The sequence below is a fragment of the Myripristis murdjan genome, chromosome 4, assembly GCF_902150065.1.
Source record: "Myripristis murdjan chromosome 4, fMyrMur1.1, whole genome shotgun sequence".
Lineage (NCBI taxonomy): Eukaryota > Metazoa > Chordata > Actinopteri > Holocentriformes > Holocentridae > Myripristis > Myripristis murdjan.
This window is the reverse complement of record NC_043983.1, coordinates 25,714,539-25,736,726: the sequence shown is the minus strand read 5'-3', so window position 1 is coordinate 25,736,726 and position 22,188 is coordinate 25,714,539. Positions and strand designations below refer to the sequence as shown.

The 22,188-nt window shown below is 41.3% G+C and overlaps 2 protein-coding genes across 2 annotated transcripts; one reads left to right on the top strand and one right to left on the bottom strand.

Annotated features, from left to right (window-relative positions):
- Positions 1 to 5,464: 5,464 nt before the first annotated feature.
- On the top strand, positions 5,465 to 10,791 carry ebna1bp2 (EBNA1 binding protein 2). Its single transcript, XM_030050422.1, has 9 exons — positions 5,465 to 5,705; positions 5,935 to 6,018; positions 7,672 to 7,844; positions 8,104 to 8,227; positions 8,691 to 8,780; positions 9,232 to 9,307; positions 9,438 to 9,528; positions 9,644 to 9,815; positions 9,950 to 10,791. The coding sequence occupies exons 1-9, from the start codon at positions 5,604 to 5,606 to the stop codon at positions 9,995 to 9,997; spliced, it is 960 nt and encodes a 319-aa protein (XP_029906282.1). The 5' UTR covers positions 5,465 to 5,603; the 3' UTR covers positions 9,998 to 10,791.
- Positions 10,792 to 11,023: 232 nt separating this feature from the next.
- Positions 11,024 to 13,197, bottom strand: cfap144 (cilia and flagella associated protein 144). The gene is made up of 4 exons (XM_030050423.1): positions 13,065 to 13,197; positions 12,317 to 12,376; positions 11,605 to 11,708; positions 11,024 to 11,178 (listed from the first exon to the last, which is right to left on the bottom strand). Exons 1-4 carry the CDS (start codon positions 13,195 to 13,197, stop codon positions 11,083 to 11,085), a joined length of 393 nt encoding a protein of 130 aa, XP_029906283.1. The 3' UTR covers positions 11,024 to 11,082.
- Between the last annotated feature and the right edge of the window lie 8,991 nt (positions 13,198 to 22,188).

Below are 22,188 nucleotides of genomic sequence, written 5' to 3'. Positions count from 1 at the left end.
GATTATGACGATGGATATGGAAATTATGGTATTTTCCCTTTTGAAGATGTCTCGGAGTGGGGATGTGACCGCACGGGGAATGGGGAAATTAAGTGTAGTAAAGTACAAATTGTCAGTGCAGATTTCTATCAGAATAGAAAGACAGTCACTCTCAGGAGGATCAGGCTGTTTCTGTTTTCACGAATAGGACGTTAAGCCATTGAGAGAGACAGATGACATCTCACATGAATCCCACAACCAGGAGTAGTGATCAATCATTGAATTCCCTAATCTTCCATCTATCCCGTGTCTGTCTGGTATTATTGCTGCTCTGACCACTTCAGCCCCTTCTGCTCTTAAATAAACCCGAATATGAATATTGTAATACAAAAGGAAATGTCTCTCAAAGAACTGATTTTCTGATCATTCCTTATAATGAGAAAAATATTTTTTTTCCCTTTTGATGGTCTATCAAACATGTTAATACACATCACATGCAGTGAAAACTAACTTTTATGATAGTTTCATGGTTAAAGTGATAGTTGGGGGTTGTACCACAAACACGGTCTGGGCGCTGTTGGATTCAAAGCAGCAACAGGCAAAAATTCATAGAAGGTGATTGGCTCGACCATCTGTCAATTATTAGCTAACTTTCCAATCAAATAAATGTCATATGGCGTAACAAAAACTAAATAAGTAGTGGCAAGTGTGACAGTGAAAGTTAGCAAGCATATTGGTAAGCATACTGCAAACTTGTTAGTATGTCGGTATATGACTCTTAGCATTTTTTTTTTATTCTTTTTTTTATTTATTTAGTCTTGTTCTGTTTCACACTGTAGCTTTGTGTGTTGTCATCACCTAAAGCACGCCTTTAGTTCCTCAAAGGATGCTGATTGGTCCAACCAAAACAGGGTTGGACACTTCATTAGGAGAGACTGGTTTCAAGAGTCAAACTAATGTGATCTTGTGAGACCAGCTGGCGGGGTCATGCTGGGTATTTGTGATTCCATATAAATGTGATACATCCTCAAGTCTGATCCATCCCTTCCCTGTGACAAGAATGAGCGCTTCACCAGGAGTGTGCTTCTCCAAGATGAATGCAGGTAGATCTAGCAACCAAAGCTGATTTTTTTTTTTTTTTTTTTTTTTTTCATTTTTTTGTTTTGTTGTTGAGGGAGGCACAAAAACACACGTTTGTTTGGGATTCATTATCAATGCCCTTTTCCAGCCGTCTACTTCATGTTTGTTTCAGAAAAAAAAAAAAAAATGTTGCCTTTTCTCTTTCTAAAGTCTTGGATCTCTGTACAGTCGGTACCTACAGCAAATATTATCTTGCCATCAAAAGATGCTGACCGGTGTAGTTGGAGGACTAGGGCAAGCTCTCCAACTCTTTGTTGGAGGTCAAGGCCTTCACAGCTACACTGCATGATGCCAGAGGACTGTCATCAGGGAGAGAGAGGACTCTACTGCTGCTAAAGCAGATATGTTACACAGAACAGGATTGTTTTTGGGGTGAAAAATAATTGTAAATTGTTAAATAACAGTAACATACATACAGAAGGTGCAGCATCTTGTCACAGTATTACCAAGAGCCTAAATGGTCCTCAGCAAATGAGGAATAGATTGATTCCATTATAATTCATTAACAATTACTTTAAAACAAAAAAAAAAGTGATTATATTTTTATGTTTTAATCTCACCACTTTGAATCTGTTTACATGTCTATCAGTGTTTGAGTATGACATCTGAACAATTTAATACTTGACTCAAACTAAAATATCTTCATATCAGGATCCCTCGAGGAAAATCACTTCAAATGGGGGTCTTGATGAAAGCTTACTTAATTAAAGCTACAGTTTAATGAAAGTCAACTTGGTGGTCCAGGACATAAAAAAGAGTGAAAACCCAAGGCCTGGATCACTTGCAGTTCATGTATCAAAGCTTCAAGCTTTCTGACAGAACAATCCACAGCCTGAATTTCAAAACCATTTGATAATCTATTTGTCAAATCATTTAGTATAATTTATTATCCACACATACGGCACGTCTGCACATACACACAGAGCAAATACAGACCATGAAAACTCTAGAATTGCTGCAGCTGTTCTTTTCCACTGTCAGACCAACACACACACACACACACACACACACACACACAGAGACGCACACACACACACAGAGCAAATACAGATCTCGATCTGCCTGGTCATCTTGTAGTTTTCCTTGTCTGCTGTCTTGTCAAATAGACAAATTGTCCCAGGAAGGGTCCAGCATACAGAACTGTTTGAGAGCGCTGTGACTGGGTTTGATCTCGGCTGTGGCCGTACTTGTTTAAAGTATCATTCAGCAAAATACTTTACTTACTTGCTCCAGTGGTGCCGCAGCTTGGCTGAAACTGTCAGGTTGCGGCAGGTGATTCTGTCTCAGTGGAATAACGAACGGCATCGCAAACACACACGATAAATATGACAATGCAAAAACTGTTGATGTGATGATATGGCTTCACAATTCGTTACTGCAATCAGTAAAACCCAGTGACATGGATTCAGTGACATTTGCTTTTGCAGGGATAGACAACCATGTGCCATGAAGTGCCAGTGACTCTGCAGGATTTGTTCTTACCTGCAGCTACTTTCCCTGCATAGCTCCTCATTTTTGGTTGAATCAGTGAAATCACCTGCTGTTGTGTTTGCTCGGAAGCAAAACCTGTATACTCCCAGCCCTGGCTTTGCTGCTTATTGTTGTTCTATTGTAATACTGAAAATATCCAGCAGTGGTCACTCATTTTGTTTTTTTCTAACAAATTTTCCTTTATCTCTCAAACTCTCCATCTCTTGCACGGCCAGTAACAGCTGTAGTCTTCCTGTTATAGCCTGCCTCATCCATGCATTATATTTCTTAAGCAACTTTTGAAACACAGATGTCATAAACATGTTTGCATGCATGTATGTCAGCTCTCGACACTGAGGAAAAGTCTTTGTAATGTACATGTAATGCATTCGGTGCATAAATGCGACATTGTTGATAGCTTTTGATATATCCCCTTTGGTGTATATCCCCACTTCACCACTTCAGATGGATTCCTTTCAAGTGGCAGATTGAACAAGTTCAAGTTACTTTCATGGTCACTGGAAAGCACTCCATTTGCATTCAGCGCTTGCACACAAGCTGGCTCACACTGCAAAGCGTCCACTCATGAGCGCGACGTGACCAGCGAAGATGAATGCCAACTGTCTTGCGCAACATAAAAGTGAGTGATTGTGATTCCCACCTTTCTCTTTGGACAGTGCTAATGCTGCAGGTCGCGCACGGTGGCGGCGGCTTGCTCGCTGCATCTGACACAGCCAAGGCAACCCGGTGTCCGGGGCTGATAGGCCAGACGTGGAGTGGATCTTTTGACGAAAAGGTGTGTGTTTGATGCGGAGGGCAGGCTGTGCAGGGATAGAGCAGAATGGTAGGGGGAAATGCAGTGGAAAATTTTTAAGCAAACCCCCTACTGTTTAATGAGAGTGGTAGAACGGAGATAGAAAATAAAGAAGGAAATACACATGAAAAGACCAAAATGGAGGATGAAGACAAGGAAAGACACACACACACACACACACACACACACACACACACACACACACATAAAATGAAGCCTGTCTGCAGGTTCAAGTTGTTGTCTGCTGCTCCCTCCTGCCTGTGGACCACATATACGATGACATCGGGCCACCTCTCCAGATTATTTCCAGATTATTTATGTTGAAGTGGCATAAAAATAACTTTGAGATACAGCAATAGAAAAGTTATGCCAATAGTTTTCATCTTGATGAGGTAGCAAGTGAAACTCAGGTGGCCTTGTTAAAAAAAAAAAAAAAAAGGAAAAAAGCAAACTCATAAAGATTTAAATGAGGTTCTTTGAGAGCATTGATTCTAGATTTTGATCTACATAATCCTCTTGGCCAGGTCAACAAATACACCGGTCGCACTATGATTCAATAGGGATACTTTTGTTTCTTGCTACGTTTTATTTGTTTCTCAAGCATTTTGGCTGCTGTCAAAGAATTATATCCATCTGTGATAGAAAAAAAACACACATTAAAGTACAATAAGGTCCTATTAACTCACAAGTGAGGACAACAGATAAACTACATATTATGTACATCATGTCAACATTGCAGATTCAAATTTTTATGTTGGACTTGTGTGATCGTACAGGAAACTTTGTGAAGAAAGGACAGCTACCAGTTTGGTGTTTGTCAGACTTGCTTTGTGTAAGATTTGATTTTTTAAATGTGACTTACTCACTCACACTCACACACACACACACACACACACACACACACACACACAAGCTGACCGGAAGGGACTGAAGAGCCTGTCACTCAGTCTTCGATCTGACCAATCGAAGAGCAGCAGAGTGACACCCCTCCAAAGTCCCGCCCCTACCGCGTTGGTCCAAGCAATGCAAAATGTAAACTCAGAACTGGAAAACCAAAATCCCAGGGGACACAGTCATGCTTCAGTGCCATCTGCTGTTCAAAAAAAAAAAAAAAAAAAAAATGGAATCTGAGAGAGACTGAGGAGAGATTTGGACTATTTTTTTTTTTTCTCCACAGGCATTAGTCCAGTATTTACCTTATTTACAAGTTTTGTTTTGACTTTGGAAACCTTCTGTGAGAATCACAGTCACAGAGTCACACCCACATGCGCCTAGCTCACGCCCGCATGTGACAATCAATACCAAACGTCACATTTTGACTGATATTTCGCTCTTTAACATGTGCACGAAATTTTATGAAATTGATATTTGTCACGCAACAACAGCGACAACAAAAATACTTGTAATAATAATAATAATAATAAATACTAGGCAACTAATACTAGGACTATAACAACTACTCCAACAACTTTGACAACAGTACTACTTCTACTACTACTACTACTACTACTACTGCTAATAATAATAATAATAATAATAATAATAATAATAACCATCATCATCATCATCATAATCATAATCATAATCATAATCATAATCATAATAACTGCACAAAAAAATGGGTTTTAGCCCTATGGACTCGCAATACTCACAAGGATTCCTCTTTAATCTTCCTAATAAAATTACTTTTGAGACTGGGTGTGTTTTCTCTACATTCTTTACATGAAACAAGAGATTTTCCCCTGTATTTTATCTAAAAGACATTTTTCTCCCGGTACCTGTACGCTAATTTATTTTATCAGTGTCGACAGTGAGGTGAAAAGGCCCTTTTAGAAGGGGGGGAAATAAAGTGCGTCAATCAAAATGAATGAAATATGTCTTCTCCTTCTAATAACAATTTTGAACATGAAAAAAAAAAAAAACGCATTTACGGGGTCAAATTTCAGCGCATTTATTGATATTACAGTATTATTATCGTGATATTAATGCTGCATGCTCGGAAAAGAGGATGTGGAATTTATCCGTAGGAACTGTCCGTTGTTACAGAGTCGTTCCGCCGGAAGATATTGCTGGTGGGACATTCAATACAGCCGTTTCCTTCCCACGTGAAGCGGCTCCGTACATGTGAGAGCAGGCAAACACACGCAGCCTCCATTTCTCCCAGTTTTTCCAAGACAGACAGGTCACATTTTCTTAACTTATGACTGTCGACGCCGACATCATGGAGGCCGTAGAGGAAGACGAACAGCTCGAGCAGGAGTCCGAGGAGGAGGAGGAGGACAGCGGCTTATCCGACGGAGAGGTGAGAGCTAACAGGCTAATGTTAGCACGAGAAGACAGTCTGTACCTCACTGTCACCTAACACACAAATTACAAATCATGTTACTTTTATTATACAAAGGACGGCTGAAATCCCGTCGAGAGCCCACTTGAGGCGCATTTTGTCTCCAGACTAACTCGGCAGGATGTGAGTTTGATGTGAAACTAAATATCAGAGACTGTTCTTTACTCGTATTTATTATCTTTTTCAGCTTCAAGAAGCTTTCGCCAAAGGTTTGCTGAAGCCCGGGATGAACATCCTGGTGAATGAACCCAAAAAACACGTCAACAATGTGGTGAGTTGGTGGCAGCACCTGTGACATGTGGGACTGCTTGTCTGACCGTCCTGAGCTTGTATGAGGCTTGTATACAACACACTGGGCTCCAGCAGGGGTGTAGGAAAATGTATCTGGTTATTTCCAGTTTTGGGAAAAGGTAGAATTTGGGCAAATAGCCTGAAATGAAGAGTAGGAAACAAAGATTATTTACTACTGATCCACCATATATCCACATTATTTACCATCAGAGACCCAGCGCTGCTTCACAGGTTATGAATGTAAAGGATCAGTCCTCAGGTATAAAGTGTTATCAAGTGTTCTGGATGATTTGAGGGATTTTGTGAGACGAGCAAGTTATTGGAAAAATGCATCAATTATTATATGGGATTTTTTTTTCTGATTTTTAGTCATATTAGCCATATTTTTGTGTTTTTCCTGTGAAATGCTGGATAGTTTTCTGCCCTTTGTGTTCCTGTGATCATCAAATGAAACAACCTGAAAAGAATGAATCATGCTTTGGCTGAACTGTTGATCACACTGCGTTTGCAGCCTGTAATGTTGCATGTAGACATCATACGGTCTCATTGGGTTACAGTCTAAAAAGGTTAGGAACCGCTGGCCTATTGACAGTCAAACTAAAACACAGTTGCGTTGCATCGTTTTGAATACTGACTGAAATCTTCACTGTTGTTTGAGAAGGTCTGAGAAAACACAGAGTTTTAAAATGCCAGGTGAGGAAGAACACCAACTACAGAAAGTAAATTTTTCTATCCACACTGCCTGCAATTAAATCTAAACAGAATAGTACACATAAGAGTTCTGGCTCCATACTTTTACACTATCATTCCTTAACAAGCAGGGTCCCGAATTAACTTTTGGGCTTACCTGCCAATGCGGCTGGTAGATGGAAAAAAAAATAATGGCCTGGCAGATTTTTTACCAGCTAAAAATAATAAATTGCTTTTTACTATTGCATTTACTATTGCATTACTATTGCATTTTATTTGTTACTATTACTATTAAGCATGTCATCTTAGTCTCATGTGTGATTCTCAATCAGTATTTTAGTACGGTGCAGCAGTATTTTAAACACCAACTGCATGCCGAAATTGTAATTAAAGTTTTTCAACACTGAAGTGCAACACATTTGAATAAGTACATTCAGTGATATTCGCCTTTAAAGTGCAAGAGAGATCATTCATTAAGGAATTTATTATTGAAAATATAAGCGGAATTAACACTAACACATAAAACTAAGAAACAGTATTTAGAGTCAGTGTACAAGGTAATATGTTTTTGTAGAATGTTCAGTCTTCTTCAGATGGTTGCATCTTTTCTTTTTCTTTACTGCGTCTGTACTGCACATTGCTGGGTTTATTTCAACTCCCTGTATGGCAATGTAGCAAAAAAATCACACGGTATGATGGCTGACGCAGCTCTGTATGACACACAACACACACAGTGCAGCAGATTAAAGTGACAGCAAATCAACAGCTTTCTCCGGCGCGTGTAGGAAATTAATTTTGTTCTACCGGCCAGAGTGGTTATTTACTTGATATTGATAAAGATGATATTTACCTGCATTTGGTGACTGCTGAGGGTTTATTTTGGACTCTGCAACAGCCACAGTCATTTGATAATGTATCATATGAAATATATTTTTCCATGCAGGAGGGTTTGAAACATTGCCTCGCCAACTTCCGTAAGGGGCTTCCATGGGTGGAGAGGCTCGACGTGACCAACCCGCCTGCCGCGGACGTTGTTGCCCAGGCCGAGGGGAAGCTCCCCACAGCCGACAACAGAGACGTCAACGCAGATGATGATTTCCAGAGGGAGATGTTTTTGTGAGTGACCCAAAAATTGATGCACAGTGTGTTGAAAGCCCAATGTTAATTCATAGAAGTGATCAGACGATATTCTTACATTAATCTTCCACAATAATAACCTACTGATGAAGTTGGACTCTAGTGCTTCATATCATCACTGGCATTTTCTCAGGACTTCCAGAAAGTGTTCAGAGACATTTTATTATAGTCAGTTTAGTTTTTTTTTTTTTTTTTTTTAATGGTGCATTCATATGACTTTGTGTTTGATGATTTGCAGCTACCGTCAAGCCCAAGCCACCGTTCTAGAGGCATTGCCCCTGCTAAACAAGGCCGGCGTAGCCACCAAGAGGCCTGAGGATTACTTTGCAGAGATGGCCAAGTCGGATCAGCAAATGCAGAAGGTGAGCTGTTGAAGTGTGTCTCTCCTACAAAGACGACATGGTGGTGATTTTGTCACACGTGGTAAGAGCAACAGGCTCTGCTCAGCTCCAGGGTGCAGTGGTTCGCCATACTCAGAGTTAAATATGTAGTGACTTTTGGAGGAAACTGGTCATTGCAGCGGTGAATAATAAGATACAGTTAAGAAAAATAGAATAAGAATAAAACAAAGGATGGCAGAGATGTAAGAAATTAACACTTCAATAGTCCACCTTGTGCGAGAGGATGCATGTTAACAGTACCTGTAGCACAAAGATGAAACAAATCAACTCTTCATTTCTTGAAATAGTAAAAAATAAAATAACTCATCCAATAGAATCACACATCCAGTAGGTTTAGCAGTTAGCATGTCATTTCTGAACTCATGACTCAGGATTAAATCAAGCCAGTCAGTCACATGTACTGTTGTTTTGCTTTTCTGTTCAGATCAGGAAAAAACTGATTGCCAAACAGACAATACTGGAGAAGTCGGAGAAGGCCAAGAAGCTGCGCGAGCAAAGGAAGTTTGGCAAAAAGGTTGGTTTCAAGGCCTCATTTGTTTATCTTTCCCCCTGCCATATTCAGTAGAGATGGGAGCAATTGAGTAGAAATGGAAGAAGCGATTATGGTCACTTTAGACCATCCAGCTACAAGCCTCTCTAGGTTGATCCCCACATTTAAATGGCTTAATGACAAGAAAATCTCATTTTTATAGTGTCATTCTAATGGCAGGTTTGTGCAAACAGAAGCCATAACAGCATCTGCAAAAAATGTCACCCCTAGATGACAGATAAAGACTGCTTCTCCACAGACTAAAAGCAGAATTTACATTAAGTAATGTACACCTCACCAAACCTGTACAAGGTCCTAGTTTGCATAATGGGACACCCACAGCTTTCTTGTTGATTTGTCTAGTTTTGGGCAGCTGCAGCCAAATGGTCTTCTTTTTTCACTGGAGAAGTTACCATAAGTTTTAAATGTGCACCAGGTCCAAATAGAGGTGATACAGAAGAGACAGAAGGAGAAGAGAGCTATGATGACCGCCGTCAAGAAGTACCAGAAAGGTGGGCTCTTACCCATGTTTTCACCCTGTTTGTTTTGCAGTATGTCTAATTGTACTGTCTGTTTAGTAGTTTACATTAAGGGCACTGGATTTAGTTTGGAGCTTTACATTTCTGATTGTCCCTCTACTAGGAATGACTGACAAACTGGATTTCTTGGAAGGAGACCAAAAGACCGCTCAGGGATCTTCTCAGGCCAACAAGAAGGCACTGAACAAGAAGGGGTAAGCTTGTACTGCCTCACCTGCGCACACTTGAGAAATATCAAGCTCTGCGTGTCTTTGCACCAGAGCGTCAGGCATTTCCACGAAAGCTGACACTACATTGCCACATTTGCAGCCCCAACGCGAAGCGAAAATACAAAGACCAGAAGTTTGGCTTCGGTGGCAAGAAGAGCGGCAAGAAGTGGAACACCAAGGAGAGCCACAATGACGTGTCCAGTTTCAGGGCCAAGGTGGCTCATGGGAAAGGTGGGCCAGGAGGGAAGAAAGGCAAAGGAGGAAAACACAATGTAAGTAACTGAGACACACTGCTGGTTGACAGTGCCATGTGGTTTATTAAAAGTAGATTTTTTTTTTTTTTTTTTTTTTAACAAGGAAGTGATTGCTTTTCCTATAAGCTCAATTGTTTCCCTCTGGTTTTCAGAAGCGGCCGGGCAAGTCCGTACGCAAGAAGATGAAGTCTCGCTCCTAAAAACAGACTGAAGCGTCCAGCTGATGTGGACAGGTCAAGGGGCTGGACTCGCATCTTGGCAGGATTTTCTCAAACATTTTCCAAGTGCCTTCTCACTAAACCTCAGAAGGCTTGTTGGAGAGGACAGGAGAGTTTCTTGTACATACAGTATATCATCCAGAAAGCCTTTCTGGAGCGCTTTGGAGGACTCTGTTTGCCCTGGACCAGCTATGGAAAAAGACCCGTCAGGGCTCAATGCTGAGGAGACGGACTCAAAGGATGTAGCTGGCTGAGACGTTGCAGAGATAAGGGTTGACTGCACAGAGGCAACCAGCTATACTCCCCCAAGGGTTGTGAAAGAAAAATGAATTTGCATGTTAAGAAATGTTTTTTTTTTTTTTTTGTCTTTGTTATGGACATGGAGAAATGTATATTCAGTTTATGCAGATTGTTTGTTTTCTCATGATTACACAGTCCGGCCACCTATATGAGTTAAACTGAATCTTCTTTGGAGTTTTGTGAAATCTTTTTTTTTTTTTTTTTTTTTTTTCTAATTCCACAGCCAGCTCCTTGATTCTTTCCCATGTGACGTGACATTTTATAATATTGAGCAGCTGTCACTTTTGCCCTTTCCCATTCATTAATATGATTAGTATGTGATGGGGCAAATGCGCGTTTTATAGACCTGAGCAAATGTTTTCTTCTGCAAGCGTTTTTCTTTGTTTACAGAGATGGAAATGGAAAAAAGGACAGTTTTCGGCAATGTCCTTTGCATCTTGACTCTCTGAACAAATAAATCTGAAAATAGATGTTCACCATTTGCCTGTTTAGATCCTCAATTTCCCACCGCCATCTGTCTATTTGATGTACACACAAAAAGCGGTCTTGCACAGGTTTGATGTCATTTAGCTAAGATCACTCTAAACAGTAAAGACTGTGATGCATTCTGCTGCTGGAGGTGATAATATAAACACGGTTTGTGACCAGTGATAAATTTAGAAAAGGAGGACAGCAGTCAGCAAAATGTTGGGCTCATACATTGAGATGCCATACGTCCCTCTCCCCAAACTTTGTGTTGTCTCCGTGCTGTTGAACTGATTCTGGGTCTATTTTAAGAAGCGACTGGCTGTTTCCATGTATTTGGAGACATCTGAGCCCTGTCTGTGGAAGTGGAATCTTCTGTCACTGCGGTCCGACACAATCTGGGGGGGAAAAAGGGGAAATGTCCAGGTTTAGAGGTGTTTCAAGGACTCTTGTAGAAGAAGAAAAGGTTTTTGACAATTCACAGCTTGCATTTACATGTACAACTCAGTTTTAATCTAACCTCTGTAATTTTTTACAAATGCAGCCATCATGTTTGATCATTTTAAATATGTTTAAAGCTAAAGTTTAGCCCTCAAATGCTGCCAGTCTCTCTATACAGAGCTTTATCAATGAGTTCGTGGCAGTGCTACCTTTTTCATGCTTACATTTGGTTTATGGTCATGGTTTGGATTATAGGAACCCCCTTAATGCTTGTTGACTTTCAGGTGATGCCATTTGCTTTTTCTGAATTAGAACCACACCATGCCCAAATCATTATTTATTCAGTTTTTATTCCATAGAAATGCCCTTGTAGATTTTCTTACCAGTGGCGTTGATATCCATCCTATCGCCTGACTCTCCGTCTGTGGGTGGGTGTACTTCTTTGTAGGTTCCAGGCGAGCCGTGTGGAAAGCTGTAATGAAGTCCGCTGGAAAAGAGAGGCTTAACTTAAATATCAACTGGCTGCCAATCCATTACAGGGCAAACACAGACATTTTCATTGATCTCTATGGACAGTTAAGAGTCTCTTGTCCACCATATTTAGTGGGACATGGTAACAAATCTAATACCCAACAAGAAACCACATGAACGCAGGGAGAAAGGCAAACTCGCAAAAAAGCTGTGAGGCTACAGTGTTAAACATCGAACCATCTTAACGGCTCCTGAGTTTGACCTCTGTTACCAGACAGGACACAGTAGGAATCCAACAGCGCTGTGTTTTCTGCTTGGATTATACTAGAAATTTAATTTGCACAGGGGCTCAGAGGTTAACGCTGTCCCATCACAGAGGAAGCCCAGGTTTGGTTCCTGCAGATCCTGTATGTGTGGAGCCTGCAGATGTAGGCTTCTGGCTGCTTCACCTTCCTGACCCGTACTTGCAATAAGTACATGAAGACAGTGGGTGAATTAATCATCAAAGCTATCTCTACAGTCAGCTGTGTTATCTTACTAGAATACAGCAGAATTTAAGCCCACAACAGAATATTTATGAAACTAGAGCCGTCAGTGTTGGGAAGGGTTGCAGGGTAAACTTACAGTCCTCTATGTCCACCTCTTGTGGTTTTTTGGACATGGGCTTGTCTTGAATGGGATGTACTGAGAGGCAAGGGAGTCAGCCACATGTACGCACACACACACACACACACACACACACAGAGAGAGAGAGAGAATGATAACTTGTTAGGCATAGGCTACTAAGATCTGAGCCAAAACATACACAATGTTTTTGACAATGTCCTATAATTGTTATTATTTTGAAATTGTATTACTGCATATTCTCATAGTTCATAGTTTTGAAGTTGCCATTATCGGTAGGCTATTGATTATTATGCCACTATTGTTGTATGTAGGCTATAGTTCCTTTTTTTTTTTTTTTTTCCCCCCCCAAAAGCTGCTAATCATCTCAGTGAGGTCTTTAATGCAGCTCTGAAAAGGCTTTAGCTTATTACTTTTGTCATTTTGCAGTCCCACGAATAAAGACAGTGAGAAGGGAAAATCAAACAGGGCGGAAAATAAACTGCAGTGAAGTTTGTGCGCTGTGGGGCTGTCAGTGTTTAGTTGGACAATCCTCGACTGTTTCTGTGAATCATTTTCATTTATTTCTGATTTAAATTCTGCGCAGCAACGTTGCATATTCCGTCGGAAATGAGACAACTCGGTGTTTCTTCCCTGTGGAGGGAAAACAGCTGAGCCCAGTTAATATCCATCTGATAATTTTTCTGTGGATTGGCATGCACAAACTATCTGCAGGCCTGAAGAGTGCATAGGCCTGTCTGCTACTTACGTTTTTTGTGCGGGCTGAGGCTGAAGTGCGTGTGGAGCCGCAGGGTCCTGAGCTCCTTGCGGACCGTCTCCACGTGGATCGCGTTTTGATGGACCAGATCCACCGGAGCTTTGTCTGCTTTAGCCCCCGACATGGTAAACAATACTTCTTAAAGGAAAACCTGACAGGACAGGTGGCTGTTCGTCAGACCCGCTGGGCTAAAATCACTCGGTTCTGCTGACTTTGTAACCTAGCAACGGTAAACAGTGGCCCTGGCTGCAGTAACGGGACGCGGCCACGCGAGGGCGCAACGCGCTCAGCTTTGGTCCTGGTGGAGGAGAGCACAGCAGGCCTCAGTCAGTGTCTCAACTGTAATAACACACAGGCACAACAGGGGAAAATATTAGTAACCCTTTAATGCTGGCCTCAAGAAATAGGAAAAATAATAAATAAATAAATAAATAAATAAAAATGCTGTACATTTCTTTTCATCTGTCTTTCTTTCATTAGTAATAATAAGCATTTTTTAAATTAACCATGCAGTTCTGAACTAGCAGTATATATGTATATATATTATATAATATAAACAAGCAATTTTGGGGGCATGATTTCTTCTAATTTCATGGTATTTATGGTATTTTTTTTCTAATTTTTTAATAATATAAATTATTTCTGATAATATTTTTCTCATTTTCATTTTTCTCAGTTTTTTCATTTTTAAACTGTCAAATTCTTGTTCAAAATGAATTTGTTTTGCTCTTTTCTTCTTCTTTTTTATCACTGTAATTTCTTACTTTTATCCATAATTCCATAATTAAATTTTCTGGGCAGCTTATTTGAATGTGCCATAAAAGCTTGTGGTGTGTGCTCTGGCTCCAGGATACATGGGGAACAAATGAGTACAATGAGAGTGTCTGCGAGTGTTTTAGGGGTTAGATTTAACTAGATTCCGCGATTATCACCTTCCTCTATTTTAAATCAAATAAAATACAAAAGATGAATATCAATGAATACTAATGAAATGAAATCAAAATGTACAGCAACAAGCAGCATTCATTTTTCAACAAGGCAGTGAAAGTAAAAATGTCTACCAGGTGGTCAATAATAATAATAATACTAATAATAATTAAAATAAATAAATAAATAAATAGTATAACCACAGAAAATCCTAACACATAAGCTATACATAAAACTATAAAGTCAAGTCACATGCTGTAAATCCCTTTAAGAATATTAATTTGTTATTTATTCATATTTTCAATTTTTATTGGATTTACCACAGGGGGTGCTCTTTATTTTCTTTTTAAGACATAATTAAAAACAACTTTCATAAACTATTTTTAACTATACGATGATCCTACAATTTTATAGATTTGTCGGTACTCCCACATGATCACTGTCTACTGTTTTTTTTTTTTTCTGCTATATTTGATACATTTATTCTTTTGCTGCTGTTTATTCTAAAGCATTTTGTTTAGCACTTAAGGTCTGTTGTTGTGGTTCTGGCTGTTTAGTGATACAAACACTCTGAAAGTCCTGACAGGAATATTCCAGGAAATATCACAAATATGGATAAGGATGCCGTAAAGCTGAGTTTTATGTATGAAAAGACACAATATAGGTCCCCACAGGAATATTATAGGAATATTAAAGTGATTTTTCATGAGCCATGCTACAGAGAGAAGACAGGCCCTCCACAGTCGGCTATTTCCCATTTCCCTGCATAAAGGAATAAAAACTAAAACAGACAACTTACATGCTTCTTTCCTTTTTTTAAATCTATGGTATATCTAACTAGTGAAATGAAAACTAGCAGACTTATTGAATGTTCCTTTTCATTTTATGTTCAAATGACTCTTTTGCAAATATATTCACAATGCATTCTGCATCCAGCTTTTATTTCTGGGAGCAGAGTGAGCCTGTAGTCCTTCAGGGATAAGGTATACGGCATGTAATTATTTCAGATTATAGGCCCATCAGGGTTTACTTTACATTATATGTGCTGCAGCTCACATACAAGTGGCCTTCACCTGTGATTAAACTCAATGTAAATGATTGAAAATAAGTCTGCAAGTGTTTACCCTTGACTTTTCTTATACTTTGGGAATCGTGTAAGTACGTTTTCTTTATCCCCAATAAAAGGGATAACCATTCTTTTTAAAAGCAAGCAAGTAGGCAAAATTAGTTACACATTCATCAAACAAATATTTAACTAGGCACACGAAAGAACAAAGAAGAGAACAAATCTCTGTTGACAAAGCCTTGCATACAGCTGAATGGGTAATGCAATCTGACAGAGCTTTGCGTGTTTGCCATTGACATCCAGAAGCCATTTGTTCATTCCAGTATACACTGTATTTTCGCTAAAACCGTTGCTGTTTTGTGCCATGTTGAAAATGTTTGCCTGGAGCGAAACAAACCCATCAGAATGCAGCAGAAGAGCGCAGAACGAGTGCGTCCAGACTGCGTGAAAATGCAGCCAGGCCGACTATAAAGTGTGATTTTTTTTGTTTTCGGCTGCATATGCTCTCTTATGGGTGACAGATGACACTTCCGACTTGTTTCTCTTTCTCAGTTCACTCACCATGACTGGCTGGTGTGAGTCTGCCTTGTGCACACACAGACACACACCACTGTGGTCGTGTGTATCTGTGTGTGTGTGTGTGTGTGTGGCTTAATAGCTATGCATATCTTACAGTAATGGGCTGCGAAGTTTCTAGAGAGTAGTAGCAACTTGGCAGTGACTTGTGAGTGTGTAATGTGTGGAAACAGTACAGTGGCATTTGTTCACATCGTCCAGGGGTGCGCTTCACTTCTGCTGCGAGCCGTGGTGTCATGATCTGTGCTTTTGTGAAACACACACACACACACACACACACACACACACACACACACACACATACAACTGGGTATAAATACAATACTTTCACATCTTGCTTTGCTTGGGTGGCTGCTGTGGGTGTGCTGATGTATTTTCAAGGCTGCAGTGACAATCCCTGGCTTCCTGCTGACTTCTCGCCACTTGTCTCCTCACATAAGAGTATCTCATTTCATTTCCCTTTCATTGGGTTTCCCCTCCTCCTCCAGCCTACCGTTCCCTCACACTGCCCCATCTGGTCGTCTCGGAAGTAATCATTTTGCTTTTATGCTTTTATGCTTTCCCGTCCCTTCTCTGGGGTGCCTGTGCAAAGTCTGCGTGAATGGGTGTGTGTGTGCGCATGTCATGTGCACGCATGTGTGTCACCGCTTCCTCCCGTGGAAACAGACAGCTTAATAAAGGTTGAGATGTTCAGCTCTTGGATCCCGTCTCATAATCTGATTCAAACTTTATTGGCCCTATGCGGAAGATATAATGGAAACAGGTAATAAAACAGAGTGGAATCGCAGGGGAGATTGCGTGGGTGGGTGACAAATCCCTCTTGGTGTTTCCGTGTGGGCGTGCGTGCATGGGGGTCAGAAAGAGCAAGCAATATGTGTGATGGGAGGATGCAGGGGCTTGTCATGTCAGGCTTTGTTCCCTGGCTCCTGTCACAGTGTCTGACCACGTTATCATCAAGGCAGCTTTTCAGCTCCTCGGGCTGTGAATAATCACAGGCCAGTTTGTAGGTTTGTGCAAACTCTGGTGTTATCCACATGCCGGGGAAGGCGCTACAGACAGTGGCTGAGTTGATCAAACATGACAAGGGGATGGCAAACTCCCCCCAGTTTTCCCCTCCTTACATCTATAGTTAAGGAGGAGGCCTTTTAAGTCATTTATCAAGTAATCTGTGCCAACAACGAGGATGTAATTTCCATCATCTGCTGGACGTCAACAGGAGAGAAGTGACTGATTGGTTTGAATACGGCTGGTGAGATTTGTTATGTTTAAACAATAATTGGACTGCATTTCTATGGCACTTTTCTAGCCTACTGACCTCTCAAAGAACTTAACAATGTTTGCCTCACATTCACCCATTCACACAATGATGGCAGAGGCTACCATGCAAGGTGCCAAGTGGCCCATCAGGAGCGGTTAGGGGTTCAGTGTCTTGCTTGAGGGCACTTCGGCACGCTCTCTGGAGGAGCCAGGGGATCGAACCGGGAACCCTCTGATTAGCCTGGGTAATTTCAACAAAAAGTGAAGTGTGCCAAATGGTTTGTTCATTGTGTCTGTGGGGGGTAAAAGGGTATGGCATTGCCTTTGTTGCACCATATTTACACCTTGCTTCATCATCACAAATCATTAAACACACCTTGTCTGGATAACAGGTGAGAGCAACAGGCATGAATGACACCACACCACATCACAGTTTTCTCTTTGGTGCTGCAGACACTCAAAAATGTGAGAGAAGCTTCAGCTACAATTGAGCTTAATGAGAGGAATGCTGGATTTCCCTTGGTGAGTTCATTTGATTTATTTTTAGAGGTTCACATTTAAACCTGACAGCTAACATTTTGTTTTGGTAAAAGAAAAAAAAAAAACATCATACACGGATAATTAGCAATTTACATTGTGTTTATATCACAATGGAAATTGTCAATCCAAGGTTTTAAATAGTGTTAATGTGTTTTAGGCTGGAATTTCCCTTCCTTTTCCTTTCCATTGAGTACAGCATCAGCCACATAATAACAGGTACAGAGGTGATATGTTTGTGTAAAAACCTCTTCATGAAAAGACACCTCAGTTTGAGCCAAACTGTTGCAAATTATACTGCAGAGTGAGATGGTGTGCTTTCCATTCAGATTGCAAAAAGCACATTATCTTTAGAAACATACACAGAGAGATTTACACCCGGTATTCGTGTTTGTATCTTTTCTCAGCACCACACGGGCAGTCTCATCTGGATATTCCTCATAGTCCTGCCTCGCTTTCTTTGTAGCACACAGGCCGGCTCGTAGCCACAGCGCCAGCCTCTGACCTTTCCTAACAAGACTGCGTTTTAATTACCAAATGCCCCGCTAATTAAAAACACCATGTCATGTGTAATTCAGCTATTTTCTCCCCCATTGCTTTAACATAAAACAAACGAGATGCTTTTTGTTTTCTCTTCACACTCCATCTAATCCGCTAACATATGTATGATGGGCTAATGAACATCACTGATATTTACTAAGGGGGGGTGACGTTTGCTGAGGTTTTTAACCTTAATGAAATCTCTCTGTAGCTTTTCATTTAGGTTGCTGACCTTTGCTTGGTGTGCGCATGACTGAGATTCAGAGGAAGCTGTACCATTTTCAATCAAGCACCACTTAATAAAAATGTAAATTGATTTTCTGTAGCACAAACTGGGTCTGAATTAGAATTTTAAAGAGCTGTTGTCCTCATAAAATGCTCTAATTCAACCAATGATATGCAATGGACTGATGGAGGTGTACAGTGTACTCTATAGCACTGTGGTAAACAGCCATATTCTTAGTTTACAATGTGGGATAATCTGAGGGTAAACCACAGCTTGCCCATCCATCTGCCATGTTGACAGAACATTTTCATATTTTAGTGTTCAAGTTCCTGACTGAATAGTGCATTTTGCTGTAATAGCATATTCTAAATTAAATGCTGCTAACACATATTCAAACATGGCAATGTAGAGAGTAGTATATCATAGTCTAAAAAGTACTTTTTAAAATAAAACCAATAATTCAACACACAAACAAGGCCAGTGGTGGGATCATACTGGTGAATTGGCACTGCAATTACAGATTGGGGCTTTCAGAAGTAGCCTAATCAAAGGAAAGCTTTCATCCTGAGGAACTATATATTCATTTTAGGGGGAAAAAAAAGTAAAAATTGATTTTAAAAAATTGGTCTGGTCCAAATGATTCGGGTACACAAATGTCCGAATCACTTGGACCCTCATTGCAAGGGACTTGTGATGTCTGATTGAGCCCCTGGGTGAACAGATCAGATCACTTTCTGGAGAACTCACAGCAAGAAAGTTTGCAGGTTGATGACCTTTCCATCATGCAACAGATGCAAAACCGGAGGCGCATAAACTTCCAAGAGTGAGGAAGAGGAAAACAAAAACGCCTGACTTGAGAGACAAAGAGATTCCGAAATCTCTGTCGGTAAGAGGCCATGTCGAAATCGTCAGACAAATTCAACCAGCGCACTTTTTGTGTCATGTCCCGTCTCCTGCACGCACTAAACAGGTGCCACCCCTCACCTAAATCAAATGGAGTATTTCCAAAAGGTGAGAACAGTCTCCTGCTGTGTGCTACATGTGTGAACGGCCATCTGATTGAATCTGATTCTCCACACAATGTCTGGAGTTTATGTGAGAAAATAGCTTTTATTGTTTTATCAGTAGGAATACATTTTTTTTTCTTTCTTTTTTTTCAGTAAGTGTGTATGTTAAGCTCTCATAGTTTTGAAATGCACCAGTGTTTATTTCCAAAGCTTTTCATCTGACAGCCCAAATTTAAAGGTTTAACCCCCGGTAAGGGCCGTGAGAAAGTGGTTTTGTGGTTTGGCTTGGGACCCCAGCGTCTGCTCTGTCTGTGGCCACCAGTCAACCAGAACGCCAATCTAAAGGCAGATAGAGGCACATGATCCCGCCCCTCTCAGCCCCTTGTCTCCACTCACACTGCGATAGTCTTTTATCTCAGCTTCATGTCTGATCATTTTTTTGTGTGACCCCAGCAGCAGAGACTGTGGGTGTTTACTTATCTGATTATGATTTTTCAGTCTCCTCTCTCCACTCACCCATGTTTGGAGAAGCAGGGCACCTTTACACAGATGTACACAGATGCATACTGATGCACACACATGCACGCGCACACACACTAGCACACACACACACACACACGCTTCTGCTGTATGGTGGTGTACTGTTCCAGCTATTCACCTTGCATGGGAAACAGCAGGTGATAGCAGAGAAAACATACACACACATACTGATACATGAATATGCACCGACAAACAGGCACACACATACAGACACCTACCCTCCAGGTTGTTTTGAAAGCCTCCCCCAGGCGTCTGGGGCTCACTGGAGACATCCCAGTCGTGGGAAAGCTGTCTTCCCATCAGACGGCAGCAGTGTGTCACCATCGCTCTTGTCTCTAATCTCCTGTTTTGTCTCAAAGAGGGAGACTTTCTCAGGTAGAACAGAGCACAGCATAGATTACTGCAGCACAGATTAGGACAGAACTCAGTAAAGATTGGCTGTACCACCACACAGGCTTCTCAAACAGAGAAGATACATGCAGGATGTTGCATTTTGTTGGGCATAGTAAGCACGACATTTGACCTGCTCCACACGAGACCGTGTTTTTTCCTCACACAGTGGGAATAACACGGGGAACATGAGCAATTTTCACCTCTGTGCTGTCAGTAGTTGCAAATGGATGGAAATGCTCACCTGATACTCATAGGTGGTGCAGACCTTTGATAGCTGCAGCATATGGCTGTGCATCCTCGCTCACTTCTATTTCTTGAGAGCATACCTAATGTTAAAAGTGTATGTGCCTTGATAGTGGCAAAGGTTAAGATGATTCAGCTTCTGCCAAAAGGAGGTATACGCATCCAAATGGTTTTCCACGGCTGCAAGGTGCCAGCAGGAGCACGTGTTAAAAGCATGAAGAATGAGCGAAGCTTGAGGATTTTGGCCCGCCATTTCAGAGCCATTAGTCCCCATCTAGACTATGCAACTAAAAATCATTTTGCAAAGTGCACCCAATTTCAAATTTGTTAGCCGTTGTTGGGCCTTGTTCACGCTTGGTTGTGACATTTGTCCCAGGTGATCCGATGACAAGTGGACAGCGCTAAGTACATGTATGAATGGGATTTGATGCATCTTCAAGATACATTGAAACCCATTCATGCATGCATCGATGCATCTTGGAGATGTATAGTCATCCAGTCACTCAAAACACCTTCAGAGGTGGTGAGGAATGCGATGCGCCACACAGCATTTGTTATGTGAATGCTCATGTGTCCCATGCGTGTGCATCCTTGATAACACTGATCAACTGCCTTGTGCTTTGTGGAGGAAAAGAGCTTTTGATAGAGCAGAGTGTTGGTAGTGACATTACAATTTGAATGAAGTTTGTTTTTGCAGTGAGATGGCAGCATCTTGTGGGTACGAAGCCCCTATCATCGCTTTGTGAAAGGGACAGTGACAGGGCTGGCTGGGAAAAATTGGGAAGATAGCGAAATCGTGGAATATAAAGGTGTGGATGAAGATAGGGAGGGAGTTTGAGTAAAGGACAGATGAATCAAAGTAGGAGGAGAAAGAAAAGAAGGAATTCTGTTAGGTGTGAGGCCACAATCAAGAATCTGATCACAGGTCACAGGAAACACATTTGAGACGCATGATAATACCAGGTATGAACAGAATCTCTCTTGACTATCCACTTGTGATCAGATCTGCATGCATGGACATTAAAACCAAGTGTGAACACGGCCTCAGTGCCCTCCAGTGTCTTAGTGAAAGTGTCACGGCTCCCCCACTGGCTGGCAGCACTGTGGGATGGGAAGTCAGGTGTGTCCGACATCCTCTGTCTTGTGCTGCGTCTAGGAGTCTCATAATCTAATTTTTCCTCATATCTGCCTTCTTGACTGCAGTAGGTTGTCTTCATTAGCAGCAGTGGCCTGGAGTGAGTGTGTCAGACTGATGAGTTTTCTCTGCCTCGACTGCAAGCATGAGCAAGTGATTAGCTCAACTTTAGCTGGGTAAGTGGTGGCAAGTCAGGACACCCTGGGGTGTGTGTATGTGGGAGACAGAGAGAGAGACAGAGAGAGAGAGAGAGAGAGAGAGAGAGAGAGAGAGAGCATGCATGTATAAGAGAAAACATAAATGTTTTTGCATGCGACACACTGTCAAGCACCCCATCGATTTGCTGAGGAAATCGGGCTGGCGCTCTCCGCCCCACCGCCTCAGTTATCATCCCGCTCAGCAATGTGTGCGCGGCTGACTGGTGAAGACAGCACCACCCATAGTTTCCACCGCGACTTCATGCATGCGTGCACATACACACACATATACACAGTACACACATGCACGATTCACACAAATACATGTTAACTTTGCCCTGATGTAACGGTTCATCCATTTTTGTCACAGCTCCAGATGTGGCCTTCCATGTGTGTGAGTGTGTGTGTGTCGGAGCTGTTGGTTGGGTGTGCTCATTGTGACTGCTCTGTACACACACACACACACACACA